Here is a 16,169-nt window from a genome sequence, read left to right as displayed (position 1 = left end):
TGTGTGTGTTGCAGCTGTTTACCTTTTTGACAGCATAAGGAAATGACAAGTGTTACTCAAAACCCGCCAAATCATTCTTCTCTGTTGTCATGAGGTCAAAATGATGAAGAAAAGAAGATGAACGGCCAAGGAGAAGTCATCAAGTCATCAAGACATCTTTTGAAATGCATTACTTTTGTGGTTTGACTCCGGTTTCGATGAGCTGATCGTGTGTGTGTGTGTGTGTGTGTGTGTGTGTGTGTGTGTGTGTGTGTGTGTGTGTGTGTGTGTGTGTGTGTGTGTGTGTGGTGTGTGTGTGTGTGGTGTGTGTGTGTGTGTGTGTGTGTGTGTGTAGATCTCCATGACACCCTTAATGTAAAGTCCAAACCCAACCCAATGACCAGCAAATCCTAAGATTTATGAAACAATTCATCACAGCCCTGATGGAGGAGACGTAACAAATCTGGTTGAAGCTGCTCTCATGTGAAAGCATTTTGTGTTTTGGATGATGTAAACAGGGAGTGGAGGTGAAATAAAGCTGTGTTGTAAGATGACATCTCTCTCTGATGACTTCATTACAGCCAGACTGGACGGTATGTACTGCCGGCCTCCAACGCTGCAGTATTGAGATGTTCAAATAAAGTGAACGTGGGGGGACTTTTTAAGTACGAGTGTTTTGTTGCACATGCAGAGGGGGAAGACGTATTCAGATGCTTTAGTTGAGTTAAAGTACCAATACATTATTGTCAAAATAAGTAAAAGTCCTGCATTCAAAATCTTAGTCAAATGAGAAAAATTGTATCAGCTAAATGTACTTAAAGTAAGAAAGTAAAAGTAAGCAGAGTGAAGAGAAATGGCCTTTATGTGTGTATATAATTATATACATGTGACATTTCTAGATAATATTGTTTCATCAAGTATACCGTTGTAGAAAATCTAAGTTTTGATTGACTTGATTGAATAATTTGACTATTCTGTGAATTAGGAGTTCGTCCACTAGTTTAATTTTTAGAGTTTAATTTTGTTCAAAGTAGCTAAAGCTGTTTTCATAAATGTAGTGGAGTAGAAGTATAAAATAGCATCACATGGATATACTCAAGTAAAGTAAAAGTACCTCAAAATTGGGTAGGTAATTTTGGAGAAACCAGCTCGAGTGAGCTAGAATTTGAAAATACACAACCGGAACAAATCTGCCACTTCCTCACAACACACACGAACGCGCACATGACCAATGAGGGCACGAGATAAATTTGTGCACGAGATGGAAGGCTGACAGGCAGGTAGGCCATCCAGTTACTTTAGCCGGCTCAGATGATTGGTCGTGCTTTTTACAGAGATGACATTTTTGTATATATTTATTGTCAAAGCATTTAATGTATTCATTGCTATCGGGATGTTAAGAGCATTCCATGGAATATAACAAAAAGGGTGTTTCTGAAGTGAATTACCTACCCCACCTTTAAGTACAGTACTTGAGTAAATGTACTTAGTACTTCCCACCTCTATGCACATGTACGTGTAGTGGAAAAATAACCAAGGTATGTTTGTACATTTTTTGATGTTTAAATGGACTGAATTTAAAGGGTGTATTCAGAGATGACGCACTTCATGTCAGAACAAAAATGAAAGAAATAATCTTCTATGTATTTTTTCGCTTAACAAGACCGAGTTACACTTTATAATACTTTATTCCCGTTACTCAGACTAGTATCACAGCTGAATCTCTGCTGGCTGCTGGATGGACGCTCGCTGACAGCTTCCCCCCGGTGTCCGTCCTGAACCTGCACTCTCTCAAATGTGGGTTTTCTCTATTATCCAAACTGTTGCTGCAGTAACTGTGTGTTGCTGAATCCCCAGCAGGCCCGCTGTGCTCATTCTGCTCCAGATCAGGAAATACTTTTCTCAGTGTCAGTGAGCTCATTGCTCAACATGATCATTTAAATAGATTTTAAGGGTCATTTCAGTCTCCTGTGGCTTTCTTAAGACAAGTTATTACATGCTAGACCTGCACCACGAGGGCATATAAAAAATAGAACACTTAAATCCTCTACAAGAATTATGACTTGCTTTATTCTGCGTGTTTGTGAGGATGTTATGCCACATAAACGTCATGTCTTATTAACAGTTAGAGGGAAACTATCAGTGCTGCTTAAATGGGATCCCTTGTGGACTCTTTTGCTTAAAATAATTGGGTTTTCATGTAGGCCTACTGATAGTCTGTATTGGAAGGGAGCCTTGTAAAAAAAGGCTGTAAAACAACATGTTTCCTGCCGAATACCTTTATAATAAATTACATTTAAACAATCATTTCAATTATTCTGCAGAAATTAACATCTTAAAATAGTTGTGGTCTAAACAACATGGTTCTATATTTTAAAAAACACAAATATTTTCAAGGGGGCTAAAATGCAGCATTACCTCCATGTCTGTTGTGTATAAGTGTGGTGTGTGTGTGTGTGTGTGTGTGTGTGTGTGTGTGTGTGTGTGTGTGTGTGTGTGTGTAGATCATTTGTATTTATCCTACATGGTATATGTTTAGGATAACATAAACTGTTCATGCATAGTAAAGTACAATTACCCTAAAAGAAGAAAATGCGTGACAGAGTTAGTCTGCACTTGTTTACATAACATATCTATGTCACGTGTCTGTCTTGAAATAATCCCCGTCAGTTGCGTCAAAGGCTCTCTAGGGCTCTGCTTCAGTCATGAGTAAAACACATAGACTGGGAAAACAACATTAAAATATCTACCGTTTAAAATGCTATGGGTTGTTAGGATGTTTGAAAATCCTCCAAGGTTCGTTGGATTTGTTTTTTCAATGAAGTGAGGTGAGCGGGGTTATCTATAAACTTACTCTGACATTTTGAAATGATCCTTTTAAATGTCATAGATCTTACTCTATAAATATTTTTAATATAATATGCGAATATATTCGTGTATAATGGGATATTTTGTAACGTTTAATAATCGAAACATTCAGCGGGCGGAGCCGTTATATCAAAACCAACGCTTCTTGGAAACGGCATCCCTAGCGAGTGTGTGATTGGTCCGCCCGCTCAAATTCCAGCCAATGAGAACGGAGCGCAGGAGATTTGAATTCTCAGCTCAATCACTTCTGTTTGAGCTCTCGCTTCTGAAGGACTACAGCAAACCTGGACTATTTACAAGAGATAAAGAAGCTGTATGCGGTGTTTAATGCTCCTAAACCCAGCCACTGAATCAAACGAGACGGAATTGTTAAACACGGTAAGATTAAACTATAATATGGACGATGTTGAGCTTAGTCACGTGTGGAAACCCCACCCAGCAAACACAGAAATACGTAAACTAAGTTTTACAGCTTGTTATCTGCAGCCAGGTAAAACGGATAAATATGAAATACTACACCAAATGCAGCCTGACTTTTCTCCTTTGAAACCAACCCGCCTTTTTTTTTAATCTAGCAGAACAAAGTGCAGAGTTTGTTAAAGGAGCAGCCATGCCGGTAGTAAGGGGGAAGAAACCAGCAGTGACTGCTGGGAGCAAGATGCCCAAACTGAATGCAACAACGAGGGAAAACCAGGTAAACTGTGCATCTTTTTTTGCATAAATAACCCCCTTTCCTGCAGGAGAGAGGCTGTAAACAAAGCCAGCATTGCAGCAGATGTTCCTGCATGACGCCTGCAGGGCAATGTTTAAAATGGCTTGACATGCTAAACAATATATTTTGTGTGCATTCACGGGATGATTTTATCGTGTGTTTACAGTCCCCTGTGTTTGTGTTGCAGATGGAGGGCCCCCAGGTGAAGAGGGCCTCATCCCCTCCCCATGGAGCCCCCAAGAAGAGGACTGCTTTCATCGACATTACAAATGTGAGTCTGGCTTGAGGTTTTTGTGGAGAGAGAAGCACTAAAATTCAGGGTATAAGCGATTTAAACGTAGAAGATGAAGCAATGGATTCCAGGAGGGAGACCATTTGTATTCTCTCACTTCGTACATCGCAATACATAGTGATGATCTGTTATGGTGCATGAGTGAAATGGTCCTGTGGTCACATTTTCAGAGATGACATGGCTTCGAGTGTATCTTTTTATATATATATATATATGTGTGATTAAAATCAAAGGGCGCCTTGCTATTTCTCCACAACATATGTCCTATTTCAGATCCCACACACACAGGAATACAATAGCTTGTGTCTCTAAAACTGGATGAACCACAACATGAAATTGATTTTTGGCATTTAGTCACTGCTGACCTGGAAAGTACTTCAAATGTAAAAGTGTCAGATCAGTCAGCGTGCAGCCGAGCTCTTTACGACACAAGTCCTTGACCTTCCAGCAGTGATTGTTTTTCTTAAAATATAAGCATGAGAACAACAGGGTCTGTTTCTTTAGCTGCTGTCTGTATGCAGAATGATCCTGGTTCAATTCTGGATGATCTCCCACTGTGTGCCGTCCAAAGAAAGGCTATCAGTCAGTCTGTGTTGGCCCTACGTGACCCAGGTGACTTTGTTTGACAGTGAGAGAAGCACAGCATCAACAATAGGGCTTGATAATGAGTACAACAGGAACAAAAAGCCATATTCATGTGACAGAAAAACGCCTCCGCTTCCAACATTGTGTCTGACTGCTGCGTGAAATTTCAAATATTTCAAGTCTTATGTATCAGTCATCTAACTTGACCCCCTCCAGCAACCTGACTGAAACTCTAATCTCTACTGTTTACATTTTGAATTTACACCTAGTGTATTGGTACGTTTCCTGAAAGTGTCTCTCTGCTGGCCTCTGTAAATCAAACCATTACTGCACTCATCAGGAGGTTAAATGTGTCGGCAAGTTTAAAAATAAGTCACCTATTGCTTCAGTTATCACACCTCAACAGGATGTGTACACTTATAACTAAAAGGTGTGGGTGTCACTTCATCCCTTGGTTTTGAATGAAGGTGTCACCTTGCTCCCAGTGCTTCTCCACTGAGGTGTGAATTGATGCGCTCTGCACCTCACCTCAGTGTGAAACCAGCTCCATGTTGGTTTGCCATGTTGTGAGATTTACAGCTTGGCATCTGTGAAATGGACCGAATCGGTGATGATGTGTTGATGCCAAAGAATGTGATATTTCAGCTTGGGCCATGAACGTTTTTTGACTAGTTTCTCAAAGTACTTGACACTGATCCCGAACATATTTTAAAGATATTCGGACATCGCCATGTCATCCCTTCTAGAGGCGGTGATTTTATATTCCTAATGTCTCTTTGACTGTTCACAGGCTCATAAGGTTACGATCAGCCTTCCAGGGAGGAAGAAGAAGAACGCGGCGAAGAAGCAGGCGAAGAAAACAAGCGCTACTTCAGTGTCGACGGAGAGCCATGCAAACCTGGAAAAGTCTTCATCTATGAGCTCAGAGGGGACTGTGACGGAAGAACAGACTTATAAGGACGAGGGGCAGGGGGCAGCAGCTCCAGTAGAAGAGCTGGAGGCTGCTGCGCCCCGGGCTGCGCCCCCTGCTGCCCCGGAGGTGCCGGCACACCTCCTGAAACAACAGGTGAGGGAACCCGGAGAAGCTTTGGACTTGTTCTAATGTCTGCAATAGGGCAACTAACTCAAATGTTCTCTGATCTCTAGATCCCAGTGGAGTTTGACATTGACTCTGAGAACTCTGAAGACTGTTACATGTGTCCCGAGTACGCTAAGGACATCTTCGACTACCTTAAACAGAGAGAGGTGAGACAAAAACTCTGTTACTTAGTATTTAAAGGGGACCTATCATGCAAAACGCACTCTCGTATGTCTTTTATACATGAATACGTGTCCCCGGTGTGTCAGGGACCTCACCAAGTGTCAGAAAACACAACCCTCTCTCTTTTCCTCCATACCCAAATCTCTAAAAAAGGGTCTGGAACGGATCTGATACAGGCTGATCCAGATTTGAATTATTTTCTACGTCACAAAAGGGGTGTTCCGCTTAGTGGTCAATTCTCCACCTATCAGGGGAATGTGGGGTTGGGCGACGGCCGGCCATTGCTGCTTGAAAGCGCTGGAGACGCTGTAGTACATATGCCAGGCCTGTAAGTGGCGCTGTAGTCTGCCACAAAAGCAGCGAAGCAGACTTCCCGCGCATGGTTGCCATGGTTGCCCTTCTGTTTATTCTCCGCTGTGGCTCTTTTTCTCCCTCCCCGAGGCAAGCGTTTGCGCCTCCTGCTTTAAAACAAATGAATAATGACTCTATATAATCATATGTAAGCGACGCGGTCATTATGGGGAAAAGAACACCGACAGGCCGATCAGGAGCCCGACGCGAAGCGGAGGGATCTAGATCGGCATGAAGGCACATTATGCAATGTGCACGTTATCCCGCTTATTACATGGCCACATTCTCAACAAAGTAACGACATGACTCCCAATATTAATTGAAATGCTTTTATGGATTTAGAAAATGATTTTATTGATTTAAAACATAGTTGTATGTATTTATTTAAATTGACATGCATCCGCTAAGAAAAATAGTTCGTTGTTACCGTTTGAACTAGCGTAGCAACGGCAGGAACTGCTTCGATAGCGTTTTGAGGAGCTTTTTGATTACAGATTTGAAAACATCGTTGCTTGCTTTAAAAGTAGCACAATTCATGATGTCAAACTTTGGAAAGTATCTAGATATCCCTGCCCTAATGCCAAAGTAACTGCCAACTGAATATGTGTCGCCGTTTGATGTCTATGTCTGGACCGCTGCGTAAAAAGGAGGGTTTCTGCCCCGTTACTTCTCTTCTTACTTCTATAAGAATAAAACACGGAGGACGGAGATCTATTTTTCTCCCCCTCTTCTGAGAGCCCAGCAGCTGATCTCAGAGCATGCTCCCCTCTCCTGCAGGGGGGGCGTGGTCAGCTGCAGCTCACAGAATCAGCCCCCTGCAAAAACAGCGCTGGAAAGAGCAAATAGAGCGAAATGAGGCATGGCTAAAATGCAGGATCTGTTTAGTTTTTTTTCAAAATACCAATCTTTATATACTTTATATAGGTATGGCCCTACAATATATTGTTCAAATATAGCATGATATGTCCCCTTTAAAGTATCTTTTAATGCAGAGGGTAATCTTCCCCCTCTTGTGTTTTTATGGTCTGCAGGAGAAGTTTGTCCTCTGTAACTACATGCCCAGTCAGCCCACCCTCAACCCAGAGATGAGAGCCATCCTGATCGACTGGCTGGTGGAAGTACAGGTGGGTTTTCCTGCTAGCATTTCGTGCATTTGCAAGAATAAGTGATTATATTTTAGAATGGTAAAGTGAGTGAGGGAATCCATTTGAAAAATCGAAGTAAAACCATTCTCGAGGGTTCAAATAAACAGCAATTGTAAGTAGTGCTGCGTACCTGGACTCACATTCAGGTTCAGGTCTGGACTCAAGTCCAGAGGTTCAGGTTCAGGTCCGGACTTATAAGTCCGGACCTGAACCCATGGCTTGTGTCAAGTTGTGTGAGTAACTAAAGTGAACTTATTGTGAGCTAATTATCAATTGAAAATTAACTCATAATCAACTCAAATTCAAACCCATCAGGTTTATTGCGCTCCCTTCCAACTTGTGTCTACATTTCTCTACAAAGTACAAATGTAAAAAAAACACTTTTTGCCACTTAGTCTACAAATGACTTATGACAGCAACTACAGTGAACTACTACAAAGTTCAAACATTTATTTCATTTACCAAACTAAAGTAACCAAACAGTCCCTGAGCTGCCTGAGCCTAAATCCCTAAAACGTTGCTGAAAGGTAGAGTGTAGAGTAGACTATACGCATTACACTGTTACACACCTACTATACAGTATAGGCTACACTGTAGTGACTGACTGTACAGTCAGAGTGTACTGTACTGTCTGTACACCATGTCTTTTCTACAACTCTACATGTGTACATTATACAGTACATACTACATACATAGTGATGTACATACATACTGTTAGAAATTAAAATCAATGTTGATATGGCGTAATTTGAATTAAATACACTATTTAATTTAAATCAGTTTTATTCTGAAAAACCTGAAGTTCACTAACTATTAACGTAATACTTTTATTCTGAAAATTCTTCACTTCCGGTTAGCATTAGCATGTGGTGAAATTCTACGTTTTCAAACCGTGAATCAAAGGGGAAATGACATGTGATGTTGTACACTGAGCACACTGGGATTAGCACTCATTTATTGACGCTGAATAACGTTTATTAGGGAATGTTTAAATAACCACAGACACCAGAATGATGTAATTTAGCAACAGAAAAAGACAGGAATTGCATTGGACCCGCCCCCCGACGACACCGGCCAATAGGAGAAGACCTCAGATGACAACAGGAAGAGCAAGCGAATAATTGATCTCTTCTACCTGCTGACCTGGGCCATGACCTGGGCTGACGGGAGATGAGGAGAGCGCTTCCTTTTGCAATTTCATTTGTACACCACTGCATCTTTTGTGTAATTAAATGCTGTTAACTTTTATAAGCTTCCCTTGACTCTTTTCAGTCTCTCCTGCCTTCAGGGAGGTTTCAGATGGTTTAGAACAAAAAGGAGAATATCCGTAAGTGCTAGTATTTTTGCGTCGTTCCGGACTTGAACCGAAACTTTTTACAAGTCCAGTACCGGTTCGGCGTACCGGTACGCAGCACTAATTGTAAGCGTGTAATTATAAAAATCATTCCCTGCTCAGCTGGATGACAGAAACTAAATGACATCAAAACTGTGTGTGTGTATCTCACCCGCATGCTGCTTCTCCAGTTTCATTTATTCTGTGTGTGTGTGTGCATTAGTTGACCTGACTGTGTGTGTGTGCAGGAGAACTTTGAGCTGTACCATGAGACTCTGTACCTGGCTGTGAAGATGGCGGACCACTACCTCTCAAAGACCCCCGTCCACAGGGAGCTGCTGCAGCTGGTCGGCTCCACCACCATGCTCATCGCCTCCAAGTTTGAGGTAAAAACACAGAATACAATACAGATACAAATAATACTTTAAACACACGGGTCCTACGGAAGAGGATTAGGGCCACATGGTTTTTCTTTTTGTTCTGAGAAAAAAGTCAGAATTCTGAGATTTAGGTCGCGTTCACACCAGCCTTGTTTAGTCCGGTTGAATCGAACCCTGGTGCGTTTAGCCGCTTGGTGCGGTTCATTTGGGGCGGTGTGAACGCAGCCCGAGACCTCTGAAGTGAACTCAACAACCGGACTCTGATCCGCTAAAATAAGTGGTCTCGGAGCGCTTGCGTGCGAACTCTGGAGCGGTTCATTGCTGGTGTGAACGCGATCCGTACCCAAACATAGGAAGCGTAGTATTTACGTGTCACAAGAACGCGGATATCTTCAAAAATCTTTAGCGAAAGAGTCTTTCAAGACATCCGCGGTTGTTTAGTTAAAGAGTGAAGCAGAATTAAGTGTTGAACAGTGTCGTGTAAAGTAAAAATTCTCCGTCAACTACATAAAAGTAAGAACACCTGTCGTCGGTGAAACGCCCTCCTTACTGCAGAACGTCTCATTATGTTATAATGTTTTTTAACGGACGTTGTCTGATTATATAATCATATGCGCGGGCCGCTAAAGTCTGTTGATCTCCAGATTAACAGCAGCATGAGAATTACCTGCCGATGCTCCATGGCGGAGGCTCCGGTAGAAATTGCCGGGATTTGTGCTTTTACCCCCTTAATGTCTGACCAATGGTTGAACTGCATTTCCGTGCACATGACTTGTGTTTATAGTCCGTTTGAGTTTTGCCCGTGTGAACGCAAACCTTCTGGAAAATGATGTTTTTTTGTTCTGAGGAAAAAGTCAGAATTCTGACTAATCCTCTTCCGTAGGTCCAGGTCAGTTCACCAAATAACGACACATTACACCTCACTACAAAAGATGCATTAAATTGGAAATATAGATCTTTGGATTCAGTCTTTCCTAAGTTTCCTTTTTTTTGTGTAATCTTCTTTTTCGACTATCATTTATCACAGTGGATATCAAGTATTTACAACAAACGTAAGTAATATATATAAAAAACACTTTATTAAACATGGCCAGTGGGTTTGATTTGATGCTCACGGGTAAGTAAAAGTGGAATCGAAGATGAAATGCCGTTTTTAAATCGAGAAAGTCGAACAGACCATGCTTGCAGAATTGACCACAGGACTTTAAATATCCCAAATACAATGAAGGAGAGAGTTTGCACTTGTTCAATGTTTTATTCTGACCGTCCTGCAGGAGCGCAGTCCGCCGTGCGTCGACGACTTCCTCTACATTTGCGATGACGCGTACAAGAAGGAGGAGCTTATCGCCACGGAGGCCAAGATCCTGCAGGCGCTCTCCTTCGACATCAACATCCCCATCCCGTACCGCTTCCTCAGACGCTATGCCAAGGTGTGTGTGTGGTTTCTGTCTCTTCCAACACCTTGCAGACGGCTAACTGCACTTCCTCAAAAGCCATAGATGCATTACATTGATGCACACACGGCATACAATATCTAGGATTACAACCATATTCAAGATTCAAAGGTTTTACTGTCACATGCTCAAAGCTACAGTGTAGAAATGGCAATTAAATTCTTCTAACCTGAGCTCCTCCAACAATGTAACATGTATAATAAAATAAAAAGTAGTCCAAAAAGTTATACATTCAATGTTAATACTGCTATTTTTTTAATGTTATTATAGTTTTCTTCAAATAGTTTTATATCTGTTTTATTTGATGTATGCACCACGACACCAAGTAAACTTCCTCATATGTGTTCCCTGGAAATTAACATGATTCTGATGGAGCACCTTTTGCTCCTCCTCGCAGTCTCTTGAGGTCTCCCTTCACTACCCGAGTGTGTGTGTTCTCTCTGCAGTGTGTGAGGTCTCCCTTCACTACCCGAGTGTGTGTGTTCTCTCTCTACAGTGTGTTGAGGTCTCCCTTCACTACCCGAGTGTGTGTGTTCTCTCTGCAGTGTGTGAGGTCTCCCTTCACTACCCGAGTGTGTGTGTGTTCTCTCTGCAGTGTGTTGAGGTCTCCCTTCACTACCAGTGTGTGTGTGTGTGTTCTCTCTGCAGTGTGTGAGGTGTCCCTTCACTACCCGAGTGTGTGTGTGTTCTCTCTGCAGTGTGTGAGGTGTCCCTTCACTACCCGAGTGTGTGTGTTCTCTCTGCAGTGTGTGAGGTGTCCCTTCACTAACCTGAGTGTGTGTGTTCTCTCTGCAGTGTGTTGAGGTCTCCCTTCATCCCTTCACTACCAGAGTGTGTGTGTGTGTTCTCTCTGCAGTGTGTGAGGTGTCTCTTCACTACCCGAGTGTGTGTGTGTTCTCTCTGCAGTGTGTGAGGTGTCCCTTCACTAACCTGAGTGTGTGTGTGTTCTCTCTGCAGTGTGTTGAGGTGTCCCTTCACTACCCGAGTGTGTGTGTTCTCTCTGCAGTGTGTTGAGGTCTCCCTTCACTACCCGAGTGTGTGTGTTCTCTCTGCAGTGTGTGAGGTCTCCCTTCACTACCCGAGTGTGTGTGTTCTCTCTCTACAGTGTGTTGAGGTCTCCCTTCACTACCCGAGTGTGTGTGCTCTCTCTCTACAGTGTGTTGAGGTCTCCCTTCACTACCCGAGTGTGTGTGTTCTCTCTCTACAGTGTGTTGAGGTCTCCCTTCACTACCCGAGTGTGTGTGTTCTCTGCAGTGTGTGAGGTCTCCCTTCACTACCCGAGTGTGTGTGTTCTCTCTCTACAGTGTGTTGAGGTCTCCCTTCACTACCCGAGTGTGTGTGTGTGTTCTCTCTGCAGTGTGTGAGGTGTCCCTTCACTAACCTGTGTGTGTGTGTGTGTTCTCTCTGCAGTGTGTTGAGGTCTCCCTTCACTACCCGATTGTGTGTGTTCTCTCTGCAGTGTGTGAGGTCTCCCTTCACTACCCGAGTGTGTGTGTTCTCTCTCTACAGTGTGTTGAGGTCTCCCTTCACTACCCGAGTGTGTGTGTGTTCTCTCTGCAGTGTGTGAGGTGTCCCTTCACTAACCTGAGTGTGTGTGTGTTGAGGTCTCCCTTCACTAACTGTGTGTGTGTTCTCTCTGCAGTGTGTTGAGGTCTCCCTTCACTAACTGTGTGTGTGTTCTCTCTGCAGTGTGTTGAGGTCTCCCTTCACTAACTAACTGAGTGTGTGTGTTCTCTCTCTGCAGTGTGTTGAGGTCTCCCTTCACTAACTGTGTGTGTGTTCTCTCTGCAGTGTGTTGAGGTCTCCCTTCACTAACTAACTGTGTGTGTGTTGTCTCTGCAGTGTGTGAGGTCTCCCTTTACTAACTAACTGAGTGTGTGTGTTCTCTCTCTGCAGTGTGTGAGCGCGGGGATGGACACGCTGACCCTGGCGCGGTTCTTCTGTGAGATGAGTCTGATGGAGATGGATCTGGTGGAGGAGCGCGGCTCGCTGCTCGCCTCCGCCTGCCTGCTGCTGGCGCTCATCTCCAAAGACCTGGGAGGATGGGTAGGTTCATTAAAACACTTTAAATTATTATATATATATTCATCTGTTTGTCCCCCTTCAAACACGTCTTTATATCAGAATCAGAACACTTGTCCCACAGAGAGGAAAGGCCAAAGACAGATTACTGTGAACTAAGAAGCATGCATAACGAATATTAAAGATACAACAAATGTTATTACAAAATACACATACTATTAGGGCTGGGCCATTTGGCCTAAAAATAAAATCAAGATTTTTTTTTCTCTAACTAATGGACAATTTTCGATTTAAACCTCGATTTTTTTTCTGTTTTTTTCTAAACAAACCAAGGCAAGATTTAAATACATATTTTCTTTATTAACACAATAAAAATAAATGAGATTACCAAGTAGTCTAGGCCTATGTGAACAAATCAGTTGTTCAAGAATAAAATAAAAACAGCACCACGGCACTTGGCTGTCATTAATGTGCAAAGATTTTTTTTAAATCAAACTGAAAAAAAATCTCTTGTAGGCCATCCCTGAAAAAACTTGTAAAATGAAATACAACAAATAATAAATAATGATAATGAAATGAATAATAAAAAAATACCCTCAAACAAAATAACATCCCTTTAACTTTCTAGGAAGTTGTCTACAGGTTTTTCGCGAGGAAGACAAGCCCGTCTACTGCCTCTGGCTTGAGGCATGCTCTTTGGCATGTTACAATGTTACCCCCGTACTGAAAACCCTCTCCGAAGGGGCACTTGTGGCAGGAATGGAGAGATATTTCTTGGCCAGATTACTCAGTCTTGGGAAGTTAGCTTCATGTAGCTTCCACCACTGCAGTGGGTCTGTATCAGGGTCTGTCTCAGACGATGACAGCTCAGCTTCAATTTTGTCCTGCTCTGACTGGGAGGTAAACGACACTGTCAGTGTCGTTTGTTTACAGACCTGGGTAGCATGAGACAACATCCGGAACTACCGGAAATGAAACCAGCCGTGAAGTATTTCCTGTATTTTTTGGAGTATTGATTACAGCGTTCAAAACCATATTAAATGAAAAGTCATGAAAGAGATAAGGAGGAGAACAGACGTGTTTAGTTATATATTTAATGTACAATGTCGGAGTCCTCTGTTATGCTCAACAACGAACATTGGAGACGTGGAGGGCCGGCCCCCAGCAGCGCCAACCGGCACATAGGGAGGAGCCAGCGGAGGAGATATAACTGCTAGAGAGGTGGAGCTCGCTCTCTTCCCTTCGCTCACCCAGAACACAGCTGTTGTTCTGACTGAACAACATCCTGCTTGTAACATACCCGCGCCTTTTTTAATTAAAGCACCATTTGAACCTTCTCAGAGACTCCATTTAGTCTCCTTTTAAAGCTTCTCTCCTGGACGCGAGAATAACGAACACAGCAGATCGGGCAGAGCTGCAGATCGGGTAGTCACAGGCAATGTGGCTGAGTTTTGTGCGCGTTGTGGAAAGTGAGAGAGTAAGCTACTACGGAGTCCCTTAAAGCAAAACAAATCTGCGGAGTCTAGACATTTTTTTAATCGCGATTTTTCGGTTCAGCCATTTCACAAACCGTAGGAAAGTCAAAATGCAAATTAATCGTTAAAAATCGCCCAGCCCTACATACTATGTTGGATTGTTTATTGATTTAGGGACAACTTGGTTACAGATTTATAGTAATAATAAGCATTAAGGAAAACTCATTAAAATGGCTTCGTAAGTAGTTTATATTTAGCTTTGTAGTTACGTCGGTGTGGTAAGAGCACAAAAGGATATTTGACTTAATGATTTAGTTCCTGTTCATTTATCGTTTAAAGGCTTTTTATATTTGCTCAAACTGAAACACTTCCTGATGTCGTTAAAAAGTTAACGTGCAACTTTGTCACTGTCTATATTCCCGCTCTGAAGAGAACAATCCTCTGTTCAATTTAAATGCAAATAGTTGTCCATGTGAGTTATCGTTGCATTTCATTTGGTTCCTGCGCTGACTTTAGAATCGGCTCTAATAAAGGAAACCTATTGAAGAACTATCAACTACTAAAGATATGTTTGGAGCTTTAATAATCCAACATGGCTACCTACTGACGTGTCTCTCGTCTCTGCAGTGTCCCACCCTGCAGTTCCACTCCGGGTATCAGACGACAGACTTGGCGCCCGTCGTCAGGAAACTCTACGAGATGCTTTTAGCTCCTGCGGACGATAAACTGCGAGCCATCAGGAACAAATACTCACACAAGTACGTTGAAAGAAACCAGCACATGTGTAAAAAAGTGATGACATGCTTTAGATTTAAATGTGTTTCTTTGCCATGTGATCTGTTCTGTATCTATGACTGATTGACCTGATTGTTTTATGTGTATTATCTCGATGCCCAAGACACATTTCTCCTAAGGGAGACAATAAAGCTTTATCTTATCTTAAATTAATGCGATCATTAATCCATTCTTTCTTTTTCTCAGGGTGTTTTTCGAAGTTGCATCCTTACCTTTGGTCGACGCCGACATCCTGGAGAAAGCTTTATCTCAGTGAGACGTCGCCTACTACAAAAATAAAATCTTGCCAGTGAGTGAAAGTATTTTTAAAAAAAGTTCCCTCCAACCCTGTACATAGTTGTTAATATGTGGAATATTTATATGTGTCGTCTAGCCTGTCTTTTATATTATATTTTAAATAAATGTAGTCCTCCTGTGGGCATTTGTTAAGGGTTGCCAGTGTACGATGTTAAGGTTGTTAATAATGGCATTTTAAGCACTTAATTCCAGTCGTTTTGGCATTCATTTTATAGCTTTTTATAAGAAGAGAAAAGAAAAACAGCCATTTTTGTGTGTCGTTTGAAAAGTTTTAAGATAATGGTAGAGTTGAGAGGATTCGAAACCTGCCTGCGTGTTTTTACAAGTGTTCCTACGTTGTTATAGTTGGCAGGTATGTTTCTTTCCATACGTTGTACAGTGTTTATCATGTTTATATCCCTATGCTAATTATTATTTGTATAAAAGACGACCGGATGATGCTGTGCTATTGTTAAATGGCTGTCAATCCGCACTCTTAAAATAAAGACATTGTTTTTTTTATCGGTTTGATAAAACGGCTGGATTTTTCTTATTCAATTAAATCATTTCTTGTCTTGATGTAAGAGTGTCTTTAACATGTGATGGGTGTGATACTGGTGTGTGGCCACCAGAGGTCAATAATGCACCGTGTTCCTCACTGATTCATCTCCAAATTCACACTTGAAATATTTATACCATCGGATCATTATCTCTTCAAATTCTCTTGTTGTTCTGCTGAAGCCGTGTTGGACTTTCGTTAATACTGTGACCTGATCCCTCTGCTGTCCTGAAGCTTTACCTTTTAAAAACATAGAATAGTTGGAAGTAAAAGTCTTAAAGGGCCCATGTCATGCTTTTCCGGTTATTACCCATCCCCTTGTTGTTATGAAGGTTGTTCTGCATGTAATCGGTCTGCAGAGTCACAAACCCTCAAAGTACACCCTGTAGCGAGTACAACTCTAACACAGAAGACCTGTCTGTGCTGCCCCAGAACGCCTCGTTGGACATTTCTCTTTTTCCATTGTTTACTTCCTGGGTTCTGTGACGTGTGAACACCCAGATCAACAACAAATGACCGGATTGGCCCAAATGGACCAATCTGCGGAGCACCTCACACACCAGGACCCAGGGACGTGCACAGGTACGGGCTATTGTTGCCCTTTTTGGCTGACCTGCTCCTCTGGAGAGAGCGAGAGTTTTTCTTTTCTGTTGTGGTCGAATCAACATGATAAGCCCACAAT

At 42.2% G+C, this 16,169-nt stretch overlaps 1 protein-coding gene across 4 annotated transcripts; it reads left to right on the top strand.

The window, feature by feature from the left end:
• Positions 1 to 2,796: 2,796 nt before the first annotated feature.
• On the top strand, positions 2,797 to 15,450 carry ccnb3 (cyclin B3). Of its 4 annotated transcripts, none has more exons than XM_034216548.1 (11): positions 2,797 to 3,337; positions 3,423 to 3,541; positions 3,747 to 3,830; positions 5,227 to 5,502; positions 5,583 to 5,681; positions 7,080 to 7,172; positions 8,775 to 8,912; positions 10,181 to 10,336; positions 12,257 to 12,406; positions 14,485 to 14,615; positions 14,839 to 15,450. In XM_034216548.1, the coding sequence occupies exons 1-11, from the start codon at positions 3,163 to 3,165 to the stop codon at positions 14,906 to 14,908; spliced, it is 1,491 nt and encodes a 496-aa protein (XP_034072439.1). In that variant the 5' UTR covers positions 2,797 to 3,162; the 3' UTR covers positions 14,909 to 15,450. The 4 variants fall into 4 exon arrangements, with proteins under 4 accessions (XP_034072439.1, XP_034072457.1, XP_034072452.1 ...); XM_034216566.1 differs by having other exon boundaries at positions 2,807 to 3,225; positions 3,426 to 3,541; XM_034216561.1 differs by having other exon boundaries at positions 2,807 to 3,225.
• Positions 15,451 to 16,169: the final 719 nt, after the last annotated feature.

Source organism: Gymnodraco acuticeps, unplaced genomic scaffold (assembly GCF_902827175.1).
Source record: "Gymnodraco acuticeps unplaced genomic scaffold, fGymAcu1.1, whole genome shotgun sequence".
In the NCBI taxonomy this organism is placed as follows: Eukaryota; Metazoa; Chordata; class Actinopteri; order Perciformes; family Bathydraconidae; genus Gymnodraco; species Gymnodraco acuticeps.
The sequence above is the reverse complement of the archived record's forward strand: the minus strand, read 5'-3'. Positions and strand labels throughout refer to the sequence as shown.

What these genes read in the sequence shown, in the direction of transcription:
- ccnb3 (XM_034216548.1), top strand. Translation starts at nt 3,163, where the DNA reads ATGCGGTGTTTAATGCTCCTAAACCCAGCCACTGAATCAAACGAGACG. An exon ending in CTTTCATCGACATTACAAAT is followed by an intron (nt 3,831 to 5,226) that starts GTGAGTCTGGCT and finishes GACTGTTCACAG; the next exon opens with GCTCATAAGGTTACGATCAG. An exon ending in AGGAACAAATACTCACACAA is followed by an intron (nt 14,616 to 14,838) that starts GTACGTTGAAAG and finishes TCTTTTTCTCAG; the next exon opens with GGTGTTTTTCGAAGTTGCAT.